This window comes from Thamnophis elegans, chromosome 2, assembly GCF_009769535.1.
Source record: "Thamnophis elegans isolate rThaEle1 chromosome 2, rThaEle1.pri, whole genome shotgun sequence".
Classification (NCBI taxonomy): Eukaryota; Metazoa; Chordata; class Lepidosauria; order Squamata; family Colubridae; genus Thamnophis; species Thamnophis elegans.
Genome location: NC_045542.1, coordinates 71,505,976 through 71,530,256, shown reverse-complemented (window position 1 = coordinate 71,530,256; position 24,281 = coordinate 71,505,976). Strand labels below are relative to the sequence as shown.

Sequence of the window (24,281 nt, the reverse complement as noted above, 5' to 3'; positions counted from 1 at the left end):
ACCAAAGCACGCTGAGACAAAGATACTGCAAGGATATATTAACACACAGACAGGACCTTGGCAGCAATCTAGCACAGACTAACCTTGGCAGCAATCCAGCCTGCCAAGCTAGCCACGAGAGTTCTCCAGCTCTATTGAATACGTTGACTCCTGCAAAGGATGTGTGCACGTTCATTCCTTTTATAGTCTTGAGAGGAGCCTAATTACCACCAGCTGAGGGCAATTATCTCCTGTAACTGTGTAACTGTTCCTCACGCCTATTAGCTCTCCATTGCCGGGCATCCAGGAACAACTCCCTTGTCTCCTCCCCACTGCTCCAATGCATGACATCACGATCACACTCCCTTGTCTCCTCCCCACTGGTCCAAGGCTCAGGCATCTCCTGGTGGCCAACCAACCTCTCTGCGCCCTGCTCGGAGTCAGAACCCTGTCCAGGGTCTTCCACATCCTCCAGAGTCGAGTCATAGGGCCCCACGCTGTCGGAGTCTGGTGAAAGCTCCAACAGCTCCTGCTGGGCCACAACAGGTATCTCTAGTAGTCTTCAGGGAGGATCTGCCTGCATCCTGTGACTGTCAGTAATGAATAATTCCCACCTTGCCATTCTCATCTATTGGTCCTCAGTTAAAATCAACTTTAAGAACTGGCCACTGCCAGATGTTGGACTTTTATATTATGGATTAGCAAGTTTTTTGATGGATGCAGTGTAGAATTAGATTGGATTTGGTTAAGACAGTTATCTAGATAGGAGAATGTAGAAGTCTGGACCGACAGAAAGGTGACAGACTAGATGAGGTGAAAGGAACAGATTTTATTGCAACAGAACAATCAACAAGGTAACTACAAACCACTTCAGCACCCTGCTCTGCTTGACAGCTATTTATACAGGAGCAGAGCAGCCAATAGAAACATAGTAAAAAGCCCGCTTCCAGCCCGGTGCGAGCCAATAGGCACGAGCCTTTGGTTGCCAGGCTGTCAGTCGTAAGTTAAGGACTTGCGGCCGGTCGTAAGTTGAGGACAATACAGAGAACTTGGTTAGATACTTTGTATTGCTGGCTAAGGGAATGTGTGTACTAATCAGAGGCCTCCCTGAAGCTGGAACTAGCAGACCTTGAGGGCAGCAGTAGGGACAATGCTGTGAGTGTCATTGTGGTGACATGTTCTCACTGTTTCGTGAGTTGTGCTGATTATCAATTAGCTTCAATGTTCAATTTTAAGGTGCTGGCTATTACCTATAAATCATTTTATGTCATAGGGTTGCAGGTTAAATTAGCTCTGCCAATTTATTGATTGGTTAATTTCTTGGACAAGAAATATCTAATGTTAGATCTTGCAATATATATTACTTATCTGATTTTATACTCTGGTTTTGCATGATTTTAGCTCTCTATTTGCTGCCTAGATTCATTTTTGTGGGATTATAAATAAATAGCAATAGCAATAGCAATAGCAGTAGACTTATATACCGCTTCATTTTAGATTTTTTTTTTTTTTAGATTTTATTAATATTTGTAGGCCGCCCTTTTCCCTGAGGGGACTCAGGGCGGCTCACATAAAATCAAGGGAGGGGGAAGACAAACATTAACAGAGAAACATATAATAAAATATTCAACAACATACATTCTTCATTCGGGAGGGGCGGCTAACCTTCATTCGGGAGGGGCGGCTTCATTCGGGAGGGGCAGCTAACCTTGTCCCCAGGCCTGACGGGCTAGCCAGTAAGCTCATAGGGCTTTCAGCCCTCTCTAAGCGGTTTACAGAGAGTCAGCATATTGCCCCCAACAATCTGGGTCCTCATTTTACCCCCCTCGGAAGGATGGAAGGCTGAGTCAACCCTGAGCCGGTGAGATTTGAACCGCTGAACTGCTGATCTAGCAGTAGCCTGCAGTGCTGCATTTAACCACTGCGCCACCTCGGCTCTGAATAAATAAGCTTATTGTCCAAATTACATACAGGCCTTCATAATTTGTCTTAGTCTGTACAAGCCATACAGTAGTAAATCACTGTTTAATCTACCATTTTGATGGAAGTCAGCCTATTAATAGACATAAAATTCAATCTGCACATTTGAAAATATTAAGTCAAATCAATTAGTTGAAAAACTCTTGTAGCTTAAATTCTTCTACATATTTTAACTATCCCTGGTGATCTTACCTCATTCACTCAAAACTAAATGTACTTTTTAAAGAGTATAATGAGTGAATAGTGTATTACTGATGTTAATATGAATTCAAGACGATGGAAATATAGCTATTAAATTCCTATATTGTACTGTGGAAATCATAATTGTCCACAAAAGGCATAGAATTAAAATGCTGTTAAATTCATTTTTACTCATTAAACTCTCATGTAGAAGCTCACAAATTTTAATGGTGAATTCCAACATTGTTTCCCTACACATTCAAGATAATTGCTTGAGAGAAAAGAGAGAAAGCAGAGCATGGTATATAGTATACTACTATTGCATATGTCCAGTAACTGATTAAGGCCTTGGTAGATAGTACATCCTATTTTCCTCTGTACTTTTCTGTAAAAAAATATGTTTGTGCATAATCAAACAATAAACTTGGGCAGGTAATAATAAAAACAACAAACATCCACTGTACAAAACTTAGCAATCAAAAAGAAACTGAATATATCAAATGCAGTGGGGGGGGGCCACAACCAAAATAATAAAATATTCGGCGGATTTATTTAACAAGCTACCCAGCAAGAGAAATTCTGATTCCAATTGTGCTCATAAATCAAGTTGTCATTTCTTGTTTTGATGCCATGTCTATAATTATTTCCTATCTATATTTTTCTCTGAAATTAAAGGGGTGTTTTCCTGTCTTGGGGTCCATAAACTGTCCATAATTTACTGTAGCAAGACATCATATCCTGTATGAATAAATCCAAATATTTGTTGACCAAATAGTTGGTGTTTATAAATGTTATAAAATATTTTTTTCATTGCACAATCACATCAGAATTTAGTCGGACTTACTTTCTGACATACATTTTAAACATTGCAGTTCCAGATTGTTACAAAAAAGACTCTTGTTACTAAAATAATTCCATTCTAGTATGGGATTTGTTTAGGGAAAAAGAAGTCTATAACACCCTCCTTGGGTGGATGGGTGGGTGGGTGGGTGGGTGAGAGGGAGGAGGATGGATGGATGGATGGATAGATAGATAGATAGATAGATAGATAGATAGATAGATAGAAAATTCTGCAACTGAATTTGAATGATTTTAACTTTTAATATTTCCAGTCCCACACAAATGCACATTTGATTGCCTGCTGATTTGAATCTTCATTGAGGCATAGTTCTGGATTCCTAGCAAACATCCAGTACATTATTTGTTGCTCCTAACTAGCTATTAAGCAATGCTTTATTATAATTTTCTTAGTATGAAAACATATGCATATTTATTTTTGAGATGTTTTGTAAAATGAATCCTGTGCCATAACTCCGCACTATGTAATTTTTAGCACAGTTTCACTTCAAGAATTCTCTATAACAAAGCCTGTTATGAAGAGCTTTAATTTCTGAAGTATTTGAAATGCAAATATCCAGATATTTCATAGATGTTAAATTCCCTGACAAATTCAAAAGAACATTTAATATATAAAAATAAATTATACCTAAAATGGGAGTTATATTATAATCACCCAGGTTATTAGTATGGCAAGTTGTAAATGCAAATCTAAAAGTGAAAGTTTATGGCCTTTACATTGGGCATCACCAAAGAGAACCTCCTCCTCTCCCCTATCAAAATTAAACTATGTATGGAAAAAATATAGAGAAATTGCCAAGACAAACCCATCATTTTAAAGGCTGCCCACTTCCAAAATTATTAGAATAACATACAAGACAAAAATAGTTAAAGACAATGTAATAGACAGTGAATATGACAAATGGAGAAGGCAAAACCTCCAAATTTATCTGATAGTAACTTTAGAACAGATATTACACATACAGACTACACTTCACAAAATATAGTTTTATAAAAGGAAGTCAATCTTCTGATAATATCAGACTGTTGGTATCTATTTTAGAAACTCCATCTAAGACACTTGATTCAGCTTTAGATACAGATAAAGCATGATGTGATACAGATTAATTTTTTGAAATATGTTTTTTTAAAATTGAATTCCCTTCTATTTCTACAGGAGGCATTTTAATCCTGAGGTATAGTAACTGCAAATAGTACTGAGAAAATGCCAGTATTGTCTTTTATCTGCTCTTACATTTAATCTGATATTGCCAGTGCAATTAAATAAATAAATATTTGTTTAAATATTTATTTTAAATTACAACATAGAGTTTAAATTACAACGTAAAATAAAGCCACAATGGCACAGTGGTTAGAATGAAGCATTGCAGGCTAATTCAACTGACTGATGACTATCAGAAGTTCAGCAGTTTTAGTCTCACCAGCTCAAGATTGACTTAGCCTTCCATCCTACTGAGGTTGGGGGCAATATGCTGGCTCTGTAAATTGTAAACTGGCTCAGTTTACAGAGAGGGCTGTAAGGCACTGTGAAATGGTATATAAGTCTAAGTGCTGTTGCTATTGCTACTATTCTATGCAGATAGTATTATTGCTATTATTGATAATCATCAATGTTTTGTTAAAACACGAGAGCATTGTACAATAAAACGGGCAAATCATTAGCTTATTCAGTTAAATAGAATAAATATAGTATATTATTTCTAAAAAAAAATGGGATTTTTAATTGTTCAGATTAAGTGCCTTCCAGTTAAGTATCCCAAGGAAGATAGTATCATTAGTAGATTTAAACATTTTAACTTGCCTTACACAATTAATGATGGAATAAATATATAACTGAACATTTCTATCAGTTTATAGGGAATAGTAACCATGGTCACAATAAATTTTATTTGTAGACTTTTTAATGGTTTAAAGAGAATCCTTATAATAATTTCTTGTAGACAATTTAAATAGAGGTTTGGAGATAGACAGCCTCTAGATTTTCATTATGGAAACTTATCTCTGAAACTTCTATCCATTAAACCGTGTCAAATAGATGTGTACTTTAAATTCTGCTTTTAAGTGAAATGAGAATAATTTTGAGCACAAATTACTAGGGATATATCTAGAAAGCTATTGTTCGATTCCTTTGAAAATTTGGCAAGTGCTTTGTTCTAATTTTAAGGGTGTTCAGTTACTATTCTTGGTTTTAAGGCAGCATCCTAAGGTTTTGGCATACAAAAAAAACCTGCTTGTGAATCCCCCCCCCCTCTTTCATTCATGGATTTTTCTTATTTATAAATAGAATGGTATCTCACTCACAATGACTCTGTAAAATGTACAAGTTATAAGCACACCTGATAAAATAAAAACAATATCCTCCTACTACTACTACTTTGCTTCTGGTTTTTCTCCCCCCCCCCCATACCTTATTTATCAGTTTAGGAATGCTAATACCCCCCCCCCCCTTAATATTCTCTTGCCCAGAATTTTTAATCTCCTGACACACATGGTTTGCTTCTATCTAAAGCTGCATTATCTTTCTGCTGACTCTTTGCTGCAGGTTATTATTTGGTTTCAACCACCTCTGACACCATCCTAGATCTTCTCTCTGGCTATGGATCCTGGCTTCTGGTTTTCTGAGTCTTTGCTTCCTCTGTTCCATGTCTTTTTCACTCACCACTCCTCCAGAATCATCTCTTATCAAACCTAAAAGAAACCTCCCACCTTCTGTTAACTGCCCTGGCTTCTTTTGCATTTCTTTCTTTTGAACTCCATGTGCCATCCTGCAGCACTGCCAGCAATAAGAGCCTAAAGATAAGGATGTTTCACCATTTATATTGCCACAATATAATCTCTAATGTGGGATAATACATATTTGGTTAGTCTTTTTCCAACAATGCTTTAGGCTTCTCTTCTGTCCTACCTCAGAAAACCATAAATTAATGTTCCGTCAGAAACCTAATTTTTCTATCAAAAATTAAAGAGGCAACATCGCTTGGTATCTTTGATATGTAGGAAAAGAGCCCCATTCCCCAGCAGTTTACAGGATATGTTTAATAGTAAGGCAGCTACAGTAAGTGTTTCAGTCTGGCAAAAATTCTGTTTCTAGGCAAATAACAATTCAAAAAACCTACCCTGAAGTAACTCCCCATGTTTTTTGTGACTTGTTTGGCTTGATAGTTCCCCTCCATTATCTCTATAAAAGTGAGTTAGATTTGTAAAGGAAAATCTCATAACACCAACTGTCTGACAGCCAATCCATGAAAAAAAATTCAACAAGTAAATTGGTAGGAGGACCTGATAACCAACTGATGGATCTCTAATATAAACAAGACAGGCAGTGTCTTGCCTCTAAAAATAAGGTGCTCAGGTAGCCTGTTAGGCCATCCCAAGAACACCATAGAGTAATACAGCCAAAGTTCATAGTTTATTTGCTTATTCCTAATAGACAGAATGTTGCCAGACTCAATCTTTACTACTTTCATATCAATATACATACCCTGGGAGGTTCTAGCAAGTGATTATCCTGACTCTTTTTCTCCATCTCCTATTTAACTCTCAGATGGATTGCCTGTCATTTTCCCTGTTCCTTGGAATGCAACTGCTCCTTCCTGGGAATCTGTTGCTTCACAGTAGTCCATCATACCACTTGCCCCTCTGTAGCACCATCCCTCGCATAGCCATAGGGGTTCAATAGATCTCTGCTTGATCTGATTTCACTGCCCAACCTTATTACCAGAAAGTTATAGCACAGGTTCTCTTTTTGGATGACTGTTACCATATTTCTTTCTCAGGTCTTTGAAAACTTCAAATTGGCAGCTTTCCAATCAGATCTTATCTGCTCTTGAGTAATGAGAAGTCTTCTTCCCAGTACCTTGAATGAGAAGGCTTCTTCCCAGTACCTTTTTTCAGTGTGCTGCTTTGCTCCAATCCTGTGTCAAATAGCAGCTTCTAATTGGAATGAGTTTTAGCCTTGAAACCAACTTTTTCAGCAACTTTCTCCTTGCCATTCTGAAAAAGTCAAACTTGCAGCAGCCAAAGCTACTTAATCCACCACTCGCCGTCATCATTCTCCAAAGGTCCAAGCCTACATAGCTGCCCACATTTTCATTTTCTTTGGTGCTTATTACGCTACAGTTTCAGTCTATGTGAAAAGCTGTGTACCTGTTATTTTCACAGCCTGCATATATTAGAATACAGAAGAAGAAGAAGGACATATTGCAGATAGTGTCCAGTCAGTATATCCTGTCACAAGCAGCAAGCTGCCACAGAATGACTTCAGAAAACAAGTTTGAATTTGCTCCTGGATCTCATGATAATTGGCAATTTGGCAATTTAATAAATTTGTATGCCGCCCAATCCTGTAGGAATCTGGGCGGCTTACAGAAAGATAAAAATAAAAAGTTAAAAAAGTAACGAGATACAATTTAAAAAGAAGAACACACCACACGTTCCATTTAAGTGGGGCGGGACCATGTTCAACAGCCCCAGGCCTGCCGGAACAGGCAGGTTTTAGTGGCTTTTCGGAAGGCCGAGAGAGTGGGAAGGGTCCGGATCTCTACGGGTATTATTAAGATAAACTGGCATTTTGGGATAACCTGAATTTGAAGGAGATAAGTGTGATGAAATTTGTTGGGCTATATCTATTAGGGCAAAGTGTTATAGTTTTAATTTGGCAAGCTTCTGTCCATTAGTTTAAAGAAATAAAGGATTGGAGTTGATTGGATTTTGCTACATCATCTTTGGGTTTAGGCAAAGTGAGACAGTGAGAAGGTTGTTTTAATTTGGCGGGAGGTACATATTTTTGTCAATTAATCTTTAAAGATTATTTTAAAGCTTCTAAAATGCCACCTGTCTAAAATGCTCAATAATTATCTATCAAAATAAATCATTTGTTGAAATTTGGATTTTATATGCTAGCATATAGAAAAGTTCTAAATTATTGGGCACTTTGAAAAAGGTCTCAGTGGAGTCTCAGTCTTTGGTTGTCCTGTTTTGGTGTATATTTGTCTGTGTGTGTTTATTTGTGTGTGTTTGTATGGAAATGGAAATGCAATATTAGATTATATATAAATAATATAATTTGTTCATCTATGAAATCCATGGGAATTGCTTGGGAATGGAAAAAAAAATAAAGATAATAGTCCAAAGCTGAGGATTTCAGTGACAAATAATGAGAAAACATTTGGTTTTCTACACAATATTATTAAGATATATATAAGTAAGGTTTGCAATATCTTTCCTATTTATACACAAATTTTGGCCTTTATCAATAATAAGCCACATATTCCTCATACTTTTTAATCTCTCCGAAATCAAGATTTTAATTCGCTTTATTTTAATTAGAGTGTTGCTAAATCTCTAGGCAATCTTATCCACCATTTTAACCTCCTTTTAATTTGTCATCTAGAAAATTATAACTCTTCATTAACTTTGGGAGACAGAGCATTAAAATTGTGATATATCATTCTGCATTTTATTAACAATCTACTTAATGAATTCAGTGCTTGAAGCAGATCATAGTGATAATGTATGCATTTACAATGTTTTTTAAACAAGAATTTGGCAAGAAAGCTAATATGAGAGCACATATTTAATTGCATGCATGAGAGTACATGTACACAGACTCAAACATAGAATCAAAGTTTGGGATAAATGTGATTTAAAAATATGTAAATCAGGGTAGAAAACAAAAATGTGTATTCATTAGGTAAAGCAGAGAATTGATTTTTATTCTACCTCAGAAATATCAACATTTCATTTATAATATAATTCATTTAGGTTGCAAATTAGAAACAATCTGATGTGAGTAAAAGTTTAATAATTTTAGTGATGCTAATATATTTATAAGCTTATTAGTTTGCAACGTTTGTTATTTATGTTTATGTTTGAGTGGCTAATAATTAAGACTTGTATATATTTTTGTCTTGTTCTCCTTTTCCAAAACAATCAGTCATGTGTGTGTGTGTGTGTGTGTGTGTGTGTGTGTGTGTGTGTGTGTGTGTATGGAGTACATATCTACATACAAACCCACTAGAGCTGGGAAATTGTTATCATGAAAAATACTTTGTAATGTCTGATTTAACATTTTGCCTTCCTTCTGTTTTAAAGAAAGTCTTCAAAATGTTCCAATCCAAGACTGGCTTTGCTTTTGCCCCAAGAGGAAATAGAAGCAGTTACACATATAATTTTCCAATTCCCTTCTTTACAAGAGGTGGTGCATTGAATTAACAATTACTTTTCTGACTCATATTCATGCAAGATCAGATGAAGAGATCACTAACTTCATTTTAGCTGACAGCTCAGTAAATATCTCCAGAAGGGTTGCCAAATTTCTTACAATCACTATTGCTGAGAGACGATTAACAGTCTAGCAATCCTGTTAATTTGTTTTCCCAAAGCTAATAGATAATTCTTATTTTTTTAAAAAAATGTTCTTCACTTATTCTTCAGGTTGTTTTAATATATTCAATATCTTAATTTTCTCTTCTTTGCTTTGTCCTCTGACTATTAGTTCAATTGAAAGTACTGTTAATGCTGAAGCTGACCTGATTTAGCCCATTTGGAAGCTTCAGTGTTGCCATACAGGAGCTGAGGGATAGGGAGGGGGGGAATAGAGATAGCTGCGGTTTGAATCCAAAACAAAATACTTTCCCCTGGGAACCAAGGGCATTCCCACAGATGGTCAGAGAGAAGAGGAGTGAATTTGCCAGGCAACCGGATGACAACTTGATTGTACCATGTGATTGATAGTTTCGGGAAGAAGGAAAACTTTTGCTTTTAATTAGATGAAAACCACAAGAACATTCAGTCGGTTTTGTTAGGAATATAATATAACGGTTGGGTTGGCAATATATAAACCATGTAACAATGTTGCATCTGTTTAAATCATAGTGTAAAATGTGATTGGCTGCTGTTTTCCCCAATCGGCCATAAGAGGGAGCCAGAATGACTCTTAGCTCTCTGTTTTGTTAGATGCTGGGCTGATCTGATCTGAGTGTTTTGGAAGCTGGCTGTTAGAAAGTGCCGTGAGCTATTGTAAGTTTTGCAACTATTAGCAAACTTTGAGTGCTGAACTGATTATATGGATACTGTACTATGTTATTTGGATTATCCCTTAACTGAAAGAGATTGATGACTGACTGTCTTATCCGTGTATGACTTGGACTGTTTGATGGACTCTGATACCTCTATTTCTATGAAAGTAAAAGCCTACTTAAACTGCAGTGTCTCTGTATGCTGGTTTGTGTGTTCTCCAACAACACTCTCACAACACTTCTCTGAACATACTTGCTCTCCCAACGGGGAGCTTACTTAACAGGTTTTCACCAGCATGTGCCAATATGATATATCCAAATAAAACTGAAGAATTTACTTGCTTAGGAGTTCTGTCTATGGTGGGTGTATTCTTTGGAACCCTGACAAATACACTATTTTAATTGCTCTTAAAATTTAAATTATATTTAAATTATACAATTCCCTTTCTTTAAGAATAACAAAAAAATCTGTGTCTGATTGTGATTGCATAAATAAACTATTATAAAATATTTTTAAAAAACCATAACTTTAATATTAAACAATGTTCTTATAAGAGAAGCTACTGGTTAGTTTTTACATTGCTTTTGAATAATATTGGAGCCAGAGTGGAAGATTTTTTATTCATTGGCCAAAGTTATACGGCCACCCATCTTACATGAATTGACACTGGGCAGAATACAGTAAAATCATCAATTAAGCATTCCACAAAGCCAATTAAAACAATAAACTTAGATAAACAAGACTATGAGAAGAAGGATATTGCATATAATGCAGCTGTACAGTAGTAGGTAGGTTCCCTATTGCCAATTGATTCCCAGGCTTGCTGAAAAAACAAAGATTACCCTTTTATCAGAAAGCCTTCTCCCCACTCTCAAAAAATTGGACTCATCCAATGGTTTGATTATTTTGATGCTGAAGGGAAATGAAAGATGAAATAAAATAATATAAGCACAGTTGCCATCATGTGAGGTTTCATTTAGTGACCAATTCATTTGTCCCATTTGGGGCCCTAAACATGAGAATCAAAACATTGAACTTCATCAAGAAGTATACTGATATTTGGCTACACAGCCTGGACAGTATCCGAGTAACCCAGGCAAACCTCAGTGTAGCTAGAATGGTGCATTATGGACCAGTTGAAGCTTGCAGTTGTATTTAAAGAGCAGTTTTTATCTCAACCCTTTCCCCAGTTTAGGTTATCTTCTTAATTGTAGTTTGTTGTCCGTCTTAGCAGTCAGTTACATAATGGGAAACAGTCATTATCTTCTCCATTCTGTCACAGTATCTATTTCATAAATATTGCTCTAGAGCTACAAAATGTAAACACTAAACATTGAGATTAGAGTTGCAAATACAGGCATTAAGTTTGCTTTTTTATTTATTTACTTTAAAAAACATCCTGGACGTCTGTGTGTCATATCATAAAAAAATTAGAAAACAGTTAAAAACCCAACAACAAAAACTAATAGGAACTCAAATTCATGTTAAATCCTAAGAGGCAGGAGCTTCAATCCAAGTAGCCTAAGGAAAGAACCAGATTTTAGTCCTAAAAACAAGATTGGCAAAAAACTAATAATATATTTGTGGAGGTGGCAGTGGAGATCATTCCAGAGCGCAGATGCTTTAGCAGAAAAAAAATAAGTGCCGCCTGATTTTCCCACATCAAATTGTGCCAGTTAAGGTAGCTGAAACATGCCCATCCTATTAGGACATGTGGTTTATAAATAACGTTCTGTGCCATGTAGAGCTTTATAGGGAATAACCAGCATTTTAAATTTCACCTGGAAGCCTATTCGAATCCAGTGCAGCTGAGATATGTCTGTAACTGTCTGCAAAGGAGCTTCTAGGTACACTTCTTAGGCAACTAATGTAGCATATATTGCATTAATCCAGTGGTTCTCAACCTTCCTAATGTCGCAACCATTTAATACAGTTCCTCATGTTGTGGTGACCCCCAACCATAAAATTATTTTCATTGCTACTATGTAACACCGGGAGCCACAAAACCTGCGTGGATGTGGCCAACTCAACATCACTCTCACCCAGTCACATGACATCCCCCTCAGACATGCCTATCAAAGTTTCATGGCTCAGTACTTTCTGTGGGAATAGAGTCTTTCTCTCCCTCTCCTTCACGCACGCACGTGCGCGCGCACACACACACACACATCTCCTTCCACTGTGCAGGGAACCCGAGCTGCTCCTTCCTTTCAGGCCGGCTTCTCGCCAGCCTCTCTGAGGGAGGCTTCTCGGCGACCCCTGTGAAAAGGTTGTTAGACCCCTAAAGGGGTCACAACCTACCGGTGAGAACCACTACATTAATCCAACCAGGATATGACTAAGGTGTTAATGACAGCAAGCAAAGTTTGCCAATCCAGGAATGAGTGAAATTGGCATTCAAAACAAAGGTAAAGGTCCATAGCTTCAATTAGGAGCTGTTAGAACCAGAGAACCTGTAAATTGTGCACTAGGGCAGTGGCACCTATCCTAGATCCAAAAATGGAAAATATCCATTCCCACTGTATGAAAGATCCAAAATGTATAGTCCCAGGATCCACAGGACGCAAAATTAATGTGAACTTCCTAGGGTTGAATTGAAACCCTGTACTGTCATAACAAGATCTCAGAGACTCCATTGACTGGGATCTGACAACATGATTGAGTAGATATTATATTGCACAAACAGTTGTACAAAACCTATTTTAAGATGTTGAATTCATTGCTAATAATTTCACTAGTTCATCTCAAAGCAGATTGAAGTAGATTTTTTTTAAAAATAGGAAATTATTATTTTCTTCCTCTTTGTCTTTAAACAGTATAGAATATACCAGATAGAAATATTAGGAAAATATTATATTATGCCCCAGTAAAATTAAATCTAAGATTTAGGACAATATTAGTACAATAAATTTTGGGTGTTGTGCATCTATCAAGATATTCTAAGAAATAGAAGAGACTTTTATAAACCGCTAATCAATTCCTATTTGTTATATAGTTGTTAAAATCTCAAAGCATATCTTATTTACCTACATTCTTTTGGAGTTGATTACAAAGCTGACTTTAAATTCAAGATGAATGAAAGAAAAAGCATTTATGAATGCAACCCTGAAATGCTGAATAATAATTTGATGACTTCTTTGTAAAAAGTTTCTGCTTCTGATTGAAGTTTTGTCAGAAGCAGGAACTTTTTGCAAAACTTGAGCATATAATAGTTATGGTTTTTAAAAATTGCATTTTCTGTTTTTAAAAATATACATTTTCCAATGTGCTTTGGTATACCCCAAAAAAATAACCCTAAACATTAGATGTATCTTTGACATTTAGTTATAGATATACAAGTTGTTATAATGCCAAAATAATTATATAGAATCATTGTAGTATGCAATATGCTTCCAGGATCAAACTGCAGAAGGTTTTTTCCATTAAAATTCACATACATTTCTATATATTCTGTGAACAATTGATTAACTACAGTACCTAAACAGAACAAAAAATTTATTTTCAATGAACTATTACAAAAATATGAACTGTCAATCCACACAATATAGTTAATAAAAATAGAGAATGCTAATATTAGAATTCATAGAAAATAGTACTATGTAGCTAGGTCCTATAAGATTGCTGAAAATCTCTCTCTCTCTCTCTCTCTCTCTCTCTCTCTCTCTCTCTCTCTCTCCTTCCCTCCCTCCCTCCCTCCCTCCCTCCCTCCCTCCCTCCCTCTCTCTCACACACACAGACAAGATGGGATGATTAAAGGAACAATTCTATTATAGAAAGTGTTTGTGTGTATATATATATATGTGTGTGTATGTAGATATATCTTACACACATACACACACACACACACACACACGCACACACACACCGCATACACATAGTCCTTCATTCTACCATCCCATTGGAGGGAGAGTGTTTGGGAGGGAGGGAGGGAGGGAGGGAGGGAGAGAGAGAGAGAGAGAGAGAGAGAGCGAGAGAGAGAGCATTTGGAAAATATTCTTAATATTTCTGCACATCTAAAGCACTGCATACATCTTTTTATATGATTGAGGATAAGATAGCATCAAAAATTGCTAACTTGCTTATTCAAACAATTTTTATAGTAATGCCTGTTGAAATCTAATCAAGTACACAAGGACGCATCTCTCTGGCTTGACCAGCACTATATCCATTCCCTGTAAATTTCAGGAAAAGCATCATCTTGTTTCTTTTGACTGCTGGCTTAATATTGAGCATAGATTATACAAATAAAGATAAAAATATATTGACAGAGTGGTTGGGCTATTAATGGAAATTACAGTAACTGAAAATTCTAAAGTCTAAACATCTATAATTGTTATTTTGGACTAACTATTGTTGAGTAGGCCTTTAATCCTATTTTGATTGTAATGATCAATTTAAAGATCCTGAGATAAACTTATTTAATTTCCAGCAGTTCACATTTCTTGCTTGGGTCAGCTCTTTCTGCTGTGTCAAATAATTGATAGATAAAACATGCACTTATCTGAAAAGTTTAAAAAAGAACACTCATGGGTGAACTATTTATTCTTGACCTTTATTTGGAGATAATGATAAATTTCAGGGGTTTCCTATCTAGATTATCAAGTCATTATAATCTTTTGAAACTGGATATATAAAAAATCAGAAGTATCACCCAATATGATTTTAGAAGAGGATTAATTTTGCATCATGATTTGCAACATAAAAGTAAAGCAACTGGAATGCAAATTAACTGTGGGCAGAAAAGTATTTTTTTTAAAAAAATGGGTAGGAAAATAGTCAAAGCAGAAATTAATGCAAATATATTGAAATGAAAAGCAAAAAAGGAGGAGGAGGAGGAAGATAAGGAGGAGGAGGAGGCATAGAAAGCATTCAGGAATTATATTAGACAGTTCCCAATTATAACAGAAGAGAATTCCAACTCTTGAGATAGGAATTCTGATACATCGATATAACTCTTGAATTGTAATTAGCAATCTGTTCCCATAATAATAGTGAAAAGGAAGAATGATAACTTGGATAAATTTTCTATAATGAAGTAATAAAGACAAACACATTCAGAATTTTAGGATCACTGTAAAATAGAAGGCATTTTCCAAATTTCTCCAGAAAGCAACTGTTGATAGGCCGGGATATTTCTTTAATTGCTTCTTCAACTGAATAGCATAGGGATGCTAATGTGAGGTGCAAATAAGCAGGAGCATTCATTGAGTTCAAAGTATAGATGAATTTATTATTGCTATCTATAGCTTTTTTTTTAGTGGGTGAGGGTGTGTTTTGGGGATTGTTATGGGTGTTGCGTCTGGTCTCTGGGTGTTATGTGAATTTTGTTGTATGTGTAAATGTAAAATGACAAATAAAGTAAGTTTGTGTTTGTGTGTGTGTGTATGTATGTGTGTATGTGTATGTATATATATATATGTGCGTGTGTGTGTTTTATTTGACACTAAATATATATATATATATATATATATATATATATATATATATATATATATATATATATATATATATAATGTTTTCTGAGGTTTTGTATTCTGAGGTTTTCGCGGGTGTTGGTATGTAGGTCTCTAGTTGTTCGGGTTTTCTCCCGCGTAGAATTGGAGATGTCTTGGCGACGTTTCGACGAAGTCTCATTCGTCATCTTCAGGCTGCTTCAGGCTACTTCAGGCTTGGTGTTTCCAGGAGTAGTGTGAGATCTCAGCTGTTTCTTCCTTTTAACTGCCAGAGGGGGTTTGAACTGATTGGGTGGGGACTTGGCTGTGTCTTGATTGGGTGGAGGTGTGTCCTTATTTGGTGGAGGTGTGTTCTGTTCTGATTGTTTGGGGGGTTGTGTATCATGTGAGGGTAGGAGGGGTTTTAAAGAGGCTAATTGTGCTTTTGCAGTTTGGCTTCTGGTTCTGGGTCGTGCCTCCTCATCAGTTTGTGTTTTTGTCTGTTTTCTTTGTGGATGTTTGGTGGTGATATTCTGTGTGGCTATTGTGGGTGTGGGCCTGGTGTCATTCATCCTGTTTGGGACTCGTTTGTTAATAAGGGCAGGCTTCCGGACTTCCTGTGGGAGGAGGCTGTCGCCGAAGGAGCTCAACGGAGCCCCTCTCAGAGTTCTGGTCTGTATATCTAATTAAGATCAATAGATATCACCCCTTTCTGGCAGAAAGGGGCAGGTAGAAGCTCAGGTGCTAGGATTTATTCGTAGTTCACAGCCCCCTTTCTTTTTTTTTGGGCTGCGAACGGAGAAGAGATCCAGCGTAACTGAGCTCTTATCTCCAGCCAGTTCCTCGCAGCTGCCTTTTTGCAGCCCTAGACAGGCGACCCCCCCACTCAGGACAATGATAAATTGTTTAAAGCAACTTAAGCTAACACGAGCGGGTCTCACTCCTGTGATGTTTTTTTTTTATAACTATCTAAACACCAGCCTTGTTTTTCCTTTGAAACTTCTCTGTGCAATTGGGATACAAAATGGCGTTTTTACTGTGTTGGTGATTGATGACGTAATTAACCGGCTTTATCTCCCTGGAGACTGCTACTCATTAACAAGCAAAATCTACAAATAATTTATTGAGAACTGACCAGCTGAAGACACTGTTTATCTGTTTATTCTCAGCTTTTATCTATAATGCCTCCCAGGTCTAAGCAAGCAAAAAAATCCCCCCCGCATGTGCTTAAAGAACTTGTTAGTAAATCGCTGCCTTTGTCTCCTACACCACCTACTGGAGATTCCTTGACACAGGAGCTTTTCTTTCAAATAATTAATGACTTTAAACAAGAAATTAAAGAATTTGTGCTGGATTTATGCGATAAAATACAGACTAAAATTGCCCAAATAAAGGCGGATATGTTTGAAGTTACGTCTACTTTGACAGATTATATCGAAGAAATGGAGACTAAACTGGAAACTTTGGAGGGGGCTAATTTTAATTTGACTTCTAATATCCAAGCATTACAACAAGAGATTAGAAATACTCAAACACAACTTACAATGATAAATTATAACAGAAAGGCGTCTGCAATAAGAGTCAGAGGACTGCCCGAAAAGAAAGGAGAGAACTTGAAACAGACGTTTGTAGAAGCTTTCAGCCGGGCGGTGGGAGGTCCGGGACTCAATTTTGATTGGAATATTCGAAAAATCTATCGCCAGAATTCGCGTGTGGCGGAGCAGCGACAGCTTCCGAGAGACATAGTTGTATACTTTTTCACAAGAGAATCCAGAGATGCGATCACTCAAAAGTTTTACAATAACAGGCTCCGAATCGATGGCCATGATTTGTTTGTCTTTAAAGAAATCCCGCTCCAGATGCTGCAAGCAAGGAGAGGCTATACTTTTTTAACCCAAGAACTTAGAAATCGTCAAATACAGTATAAATGGGAAGCTCCAGTTGGAATCACAGTTACATTTGAAAATCAAAGATTTCGTATTAATTCTGTCTCGGAAGCTCGGGACTTTTATTATAAAACTCTGAAGGCGGGGCTTCTTGACTCACTCGGAAACGTGGAAGGACAAGGTGAAGGAAAGACAAGCAGCAAGTCACTTGGTTACAAGAAGGAGGGAGTTGTTCTCCCCCTACTGGAGAGGCAGAAGAGCGGAAACTGAGGATTCAGTCATATTTTCAAAGCAGCGGGACACGTGGTTATAAGGGAGAGGGTAGCCTTCTCTTTCCGAAAGGGCAGAAGAGTAAAGAATATAGATCCAGCGATGTCTTTAAAATACTTTCTAAGCTTTTGGACTGATTAAAACTTTAGGATTTCTGTTTGGTATGAAATGGTAAAGCTGTGTACTGATGAGGAATGGAAAGAAGCATTGCTTATTCTAGACAGATATTATACGGGACTTTTACAAGACTTATTTGAATCTCAATCCAAACTGCGCATGAAGTGTTTTCTGTGAGGAAAGCGGGGACTAAGATTTATTTGAATTGCGGTTTGGGATGAATGGAGTTGGGAGGAGTGGGGCAGAAAGGAAGGTGGAGCGGGATATTGATGAAGGGATCTTGGGATTGAATGAACTGGTATGGATTTTGGGCACACATTTTACGGATTTACATGCTTGAAGTATAACATAAAAAGCTCAGGATTTTAAAGTGAAGAGCGAGATCCTAATCTTATGCAATTTGGGCTTGGGAGGAATGGAGACGTGAAACGAAGGGTAGGAAGATGAGTAGCGAAAGTATGATTAGACTGCTCTGTATTTGAACATAAATTGATTTTTGTATAAACTAATATTTGAATATAAGGTTAAGAAAGGCTATCTGGAGAGTCTACAGGAAGATGGGGGTAAATATCAAAGAAGTAAGGGACGAGGACAAAATATAAATGGAATGATTCACACTGTTTAAATTTTAAGAATGATGGGAGGCTGAGCATAATGCAAAAGATTTTTAAATTTTTTTTTATTTACTTTTTCGTTTTTTCTTTTTCTTTTTCGGAGTGTTCTTTTTATTTTATTTTCATTATTATTGTTAATAAGATATTTTGAAGGTGAATGGTACTGAACGGTGCCGGGTGTGTGACCTGGGAAGTCGGAGGGGGTTAGGGAGGGGGGTTCATTGGGGGTGGGTGGGCGGGTGGAGATATAGTTTCAATATATAGAATAAGAAGAATACACTTGTATACTGTTGATCCTTATATTTTCTTTTTATTTTTCTCTTTTTTTTTTTGCTTTTTTCCTTTCTTTTTTTCTTTTTAGCGTAACTGAATAGATTAAGGAATAGAGAAATGCACCATAGCGAGAAGTAGAGGAAAGGAAGAGGGAGAAGTAAGGAGGGAGGAAGAGGGGAATGTAAGGAGGTTGAGAGGGGAAGGAGGGTGAGGAAGGCGAGAAAGGAAGATAGGAGGGGAAAGGGAAGTAGGAGGGGTGATCGTTGGAGGGAGAAAGGAAAGTTGGAGGGGGAGAAGAAGGGGTGTATGAAAGCGATAGGTTGGGTTTATGAGTTGTGTTTAGGTTGGGGTTTTTCTTTTCTTACTATTATATTATTATTATTGCAAATATACAGTATATAAGTGAATGTACAAAATTGAAAATGAAAATGAATAAAACATTTAATAAAAAATAAATAAATAAGGGCAGGCTTCCAAAAGGCTGGCAGGCGGGATGTATCGTCCCGCCTGTTCATGCTGTGTGGGCGTTTTTCTATTTCAATTGCTTCTCTGATTATATGACTATATGTAGTCATATATATGTATGTATGTATGTATGTATGTATGTGTATATATATATATGTATGTATGTATGTATGTATGTATGTATGTATGTATGTATATGTATATGTAGTCATATATATATATGTAGTCACAACCCCTGGTATGCCCAAATATGGGAGGAAGTTCACTGCTTCCATTCTCTGTCCATCGGCTCGTCATAAGAGACCATCCAGACAGAAACCCAATATTTTTACTGTTGCCTTTGTTACATTTGTGTTGTATTTATGCTGATAAATAAATAAAGGGAGACTAGTATAGATCTATTAGAACAAGCATTATCCCTCTTCCAGGAAGTGGCCTTTGCAAATGGGGAAAAAAGAATAGGGCTAAAATACCTCAATCCTGGGTGAATTTCCTTGGTAAATACATCAGAGTGTTGTACAAGCATTGCCCTGTGAGCAAAGATTATTCACAGAAAATCTTACCTGTATCACTGAAGTTTGCTATTAGCCGGCAAAATAGGACTCAGTGTGATCCCTCTCAAATTTTCACTCTAAAGGGGGGCTATATTAATTTTGGAATAGCTAGATAATTAATAACTTATTTTTCCTCCCTCCAAATTGTCCTAATCATAACAGAAAATCAGATACTAATACCAAGACAGTAACAAGAAAGTAGGATCTAATGAATTAATTGAAAAGGACTTAACTGAACTTATATGTTTCCTTGCTATATAAGAAACTATATTCTCATGAGTGATATATGTCTTCACTGTCATTTGTTGACCTGTATAGAAAAAAAAAAGTCCCACTTGAATAATTAGTATGACATAATATATAAGACCAATGACTTGAGTTTTATATTTTATGTATGGACTAAATGCATTTGTATCAGACAACTGCTGATATGTTTCAAGAGTTTCAGTGTATATCTTGTAACCTCATTTATTCCCCATGTTATTGCATCTAACCTTATCCTAACCCATAGCCTTAAACCTGCCTCAACTCAGAACTTCACATTCTTGATAGTAAAATACTTCACTATGTCCTTAATAAAGCATATTTTAACAGTTATTTGATTCACTGATTATATTTTCCTAAATTTCTAGAAAGTATTACTTGGAGAATGTACCTACTTGGTTTATTCCTTCATTTTCTTATCTTTGCCCTTCTTACCCTAACAAAGTGTTAAGTTACAGACCTGAAACAAAAGGTTTTTTTTATTTAAACATTAATCCCTCTCAAGTGGATTTCAGTATTAAAGTAGATTAAGCTTGTATTGTGGCTTCTTTCAAATAGTAAAAAAGCAACTACGTTCGGAAAATAGTTCATTTCTATTTTGAAAACAAAATAATCAAGATAGCTTGCTATTTCTTCTTTACCGCCATTCTTGCCAGCCTACTTTTCACCTATCTCAAGTACCACATTTTTAATGTATACATTCTGAAAATTTCTCAGTTCAGACTTTACTAATTTTTCATACAGAGTTATGAAAGTATTTTTTCTTGATTTTAAGTGTTACACCATCTAGGTATCACAGTTTAAAAGATTGTTATTTAAATTTAAATTTTTTTATCTTTATTAAATGTCATTATTATATAAAGTCTAACTAACTAATTGTTATGTTGTCATGCAATACTGAACTGTGCAATAAAAAAATGAAGAACCAAGAACCAAAAATATTTATTAAACACATTTATATGGCCACCCATCTGAATACTGAGCACTGAGCACTATAAAACTTAATACAATTATAAAAAGCAATTAAGGTTATTTATAACAACAAAACATTCTCTGAGACATCCAATTATAGCTATGTGTCTGAACACATATTCATATCTGTAGTGTGACAAATCAGACGACTGAATGAACCTCAGAATGAATTAGTATACAGTAAATAAATATTCTATAGCTTTAAATTAAAAAAAAATTCAAAACCGCCACTAGTGCAGATATATATTATTCATTTAATTTACAATTGTCTGTTTTAAATCAATTTTGAGTCAAATGTTGACTGTTAACCCACAGCATATCTTCAAACAATGCTTTCAACGAGATACATTTTATGACATTTGTGTTTTTATATTTATACTATCAAATTATTTATTTATTTATGTACTTGCTTGCTTAATTACTTACTTACTTATTATTATTATTTCATTGCACTGGCGTTCACTTTCTGTGTTCATGTTTACTACAATGAGTTGTATTTCTTTATTCTTGTTCTTAGGTCTTCCACTCATAATTACCTAATATTACAAGTTTCTCTCCTCCACCTCTCTCTCAACATATATTTAAACTAAAATATTACAAACAGTATAGAGTACATATTCCATATAGTGGATGAGGAAGCTTTTAAAAATCCAAGAGATCCAGACACAGGGTAGTCTGAAACTTTTTTTAAAAAAGGGCAATGTTTTATTCAAATAACATTGTTCTTAAAAGTAATGCTACAGATATAACGCGATGTGTATTGTTGTGAGGTGCAGGCTATAACAAACAGCGGGAAATCCAAATACAGATATCTACTTAACTATAATGTTTTTTGAGTCCTTGGCCAACCGGTGTTTCAAAATTTAAGAAAGTTTGCATTGCTGTTTGGAAGACTGAAACCGTTCTGAGTTTCCTTGGAGAATATCTTGAGAAACTGGTTTAATGTTTATAGCTCCACAGAGTTTTTAACATTTTGGAAAGAAAAAAAAATCAAACTAATGATCTCATAAATGTATCGATAAAAGCAATTAAATATGATTAATTATTACATGAACCAATGATCCAGATAGATTAAAAGGTATTTATAAAGCATCAAGCATCATGTGCATTTATATAACTATAAATTGGATTAAATTAAATCAGTGCTGAACAAAATTTTTCTCACAAAACTGGTAAGCCTGTGGGATCCATTTTGTTAGCAAGGTCATCTTTCAAGATATTTCATTGCATGAGATTTATTTAGGGCTAGGGAAAATCCTAGAAACAACTGGCTTGGTTCAATCTTACAAAAGAATTAGATGACTTAAAAGAATTCCAGGAAGCTCAATGCAAGTCTACAAATATTTACATATCCTGCATTATAGATCTGACTACTGGTATATTAAATGCAAGGTTACACATTTGAAGTATATTTATTTGATTAATTGATAAATTTAAAGGTTAAAAAAATAAAATGATAATGAATAAATACTTAAACAAATGCAGAGAGAAACATACTGTAACCAAATTTTTTAAAAAATGCTACATCCTTCATACATTTTAATGAAATTCTTGAAATGTAAGGTATATTGGACAACAATTTATACATTCATGTAAAAGAATTCTCAGTCCTTGGTTTAATTACAGACTTCTGGTTGTTAGTGAAAAAGTAGAAGGTAAGGATAAAATAAAAATAAATTAGGGGGAAATTAGTTTTTAATTTTTGAAAAGTAAAATTAAATATCAGGTGATGAAAACATTTCAGCAAAATGTAATTTAGTTAATTAAGAAACAGAAAAAACAGTAAATTTACTCATTGGATGGAGACTGGGTGTGAGTTTGCTGTAAGATAATTACACTAATAGTTTCAGAGGCCAACTAATCCAGAAAAAATAAATGCGAAAATGTCTCTACTATACATGTACAAATCTTGATAACATAATGCAAGATTATAATATTTATAATACTTAAATATAACAGTATGATACTTGCATAATTTTAATAATTATTAATACTTCTATACTGAAAAGAAAATACATAAAGGCATTTCTGAATGCCTAATGGCAACATGTTCAAAATTTAGCATCACAATGGAACCTGAATTTTGTACAGTAATGTCAAATCACAAGTAAATACATTTGCCAAAGGGACATGCTAAGTAAGTACATGGTCACTTAAAGTTACAACAATAATATTGATAAAATTCTAGAATCTATAACATACCTTGTCTTGGAAATTCATCTGATTCTCTATGAACTAGGTCAGTAACTCGATTTCCATAATGCATTCTTGTATCATGATCATAAGCCTTCAGTGTTTCACTTGAACTATAGGACTTCTGAGTAGGTACTCTGCAGTCTTCACTGTCCAGTGAAGAACTTGTATAGCGACATTCCTTCCCACATCTACCTCTTGTTAAAGAACGGTGCCTTCTGTCTTTTACATCCATAATTCTGAGTCAAGGAGAAAATTAAATCTTTTCCCCCCACTGATGTAAATGTGGCTGGTTACTTTACTACCTACAAAACATAGAAAAAGAACAATGCAATGATTCTTATTTATGTGTTACATAAATGGAGACGGTATATAACACATTGTACATAACATTTTATATACATCACTTAGAAAAAAATGTTAAAATTCAAAAATTAGAATTGTAATACATACATACATACATACATACATGAACACATAGATAAATTAACTTAAATAGCAACATATAAAGAAAAATTAGTTTAAGTGCTTAATTACATTTTATTAAAATTATTTTTATGAATGTGTTTAAAAATAGATGAAAAAGCAAACTACTGAAATAAGTTCATGTCTGTGTGCCCAATGACAACAATTTAACAATTCTTTGACATTCGTTCTCTGCAAAAAAAGGAAAAATGATTACTTCTTGTTAGATGTAGGTATATTTGAATATTAGATTCTACTAATAGAGTGAATCATGTAAAAAAACTCTTGTTTTAAACTGAAAATTCATTTGAATATGTTATATACAAAACAATAAAGGATGGTTATGTCTGTTTATTATTGTTTGCTTGTTTTGTTTAAGAGGGAGGGAGCAAAGTTTTCTTCGTATTCTAAGTTTGTTTTTTAAAAAAATCTATCATTTTTGGTCATCAGGTAATCCTTTCATGCCATATCTTGCTGATTGTAATTGTGCAAACGTAGTTTGAGAAGCCCATAAAAAATCCTAATTGGCTTAGGGAAAGTTTTCTGAAGTTCTTTCAGAGCATTACATTTATGCATTTTAACCTACTAAAAGCTTCAGTTCTGGTGCACTCAATGTTATGATGCCATAGCTATAATTAACATGCTATACCTGTAATTAGATGCAAAAGGTCATAATCTATTTACCTTTTTACTATTAATTGCTGGCATAAATTTTGGATCACCAAGCACATTACTCAGACTTGATTTCTCTGGTATGTA

General features: G+C 35.3%; 1 protein-coding gene across 1 annotated transcript in view; it reads right to left on the bottom strand.

The window, feature by feature from the left end:
• Nucleotides 1–23,292, bottom strand: part of TENM2 (teneurin transmembrane protein 2) — an 834,696-nt gene extending 811,404 nt beyond the window's left edge. Inside the window, 1 exon segment of the mRNA XM_032208490.1 lies at nt 23,067–23,292. Within this exon segment, the coding sequence (XP_032064381.1) occupies nt 23,067–23,292 (226 nt within the window).
• Nucleotides 23,293–24,281: the final 989 nt, after the last annotated feature.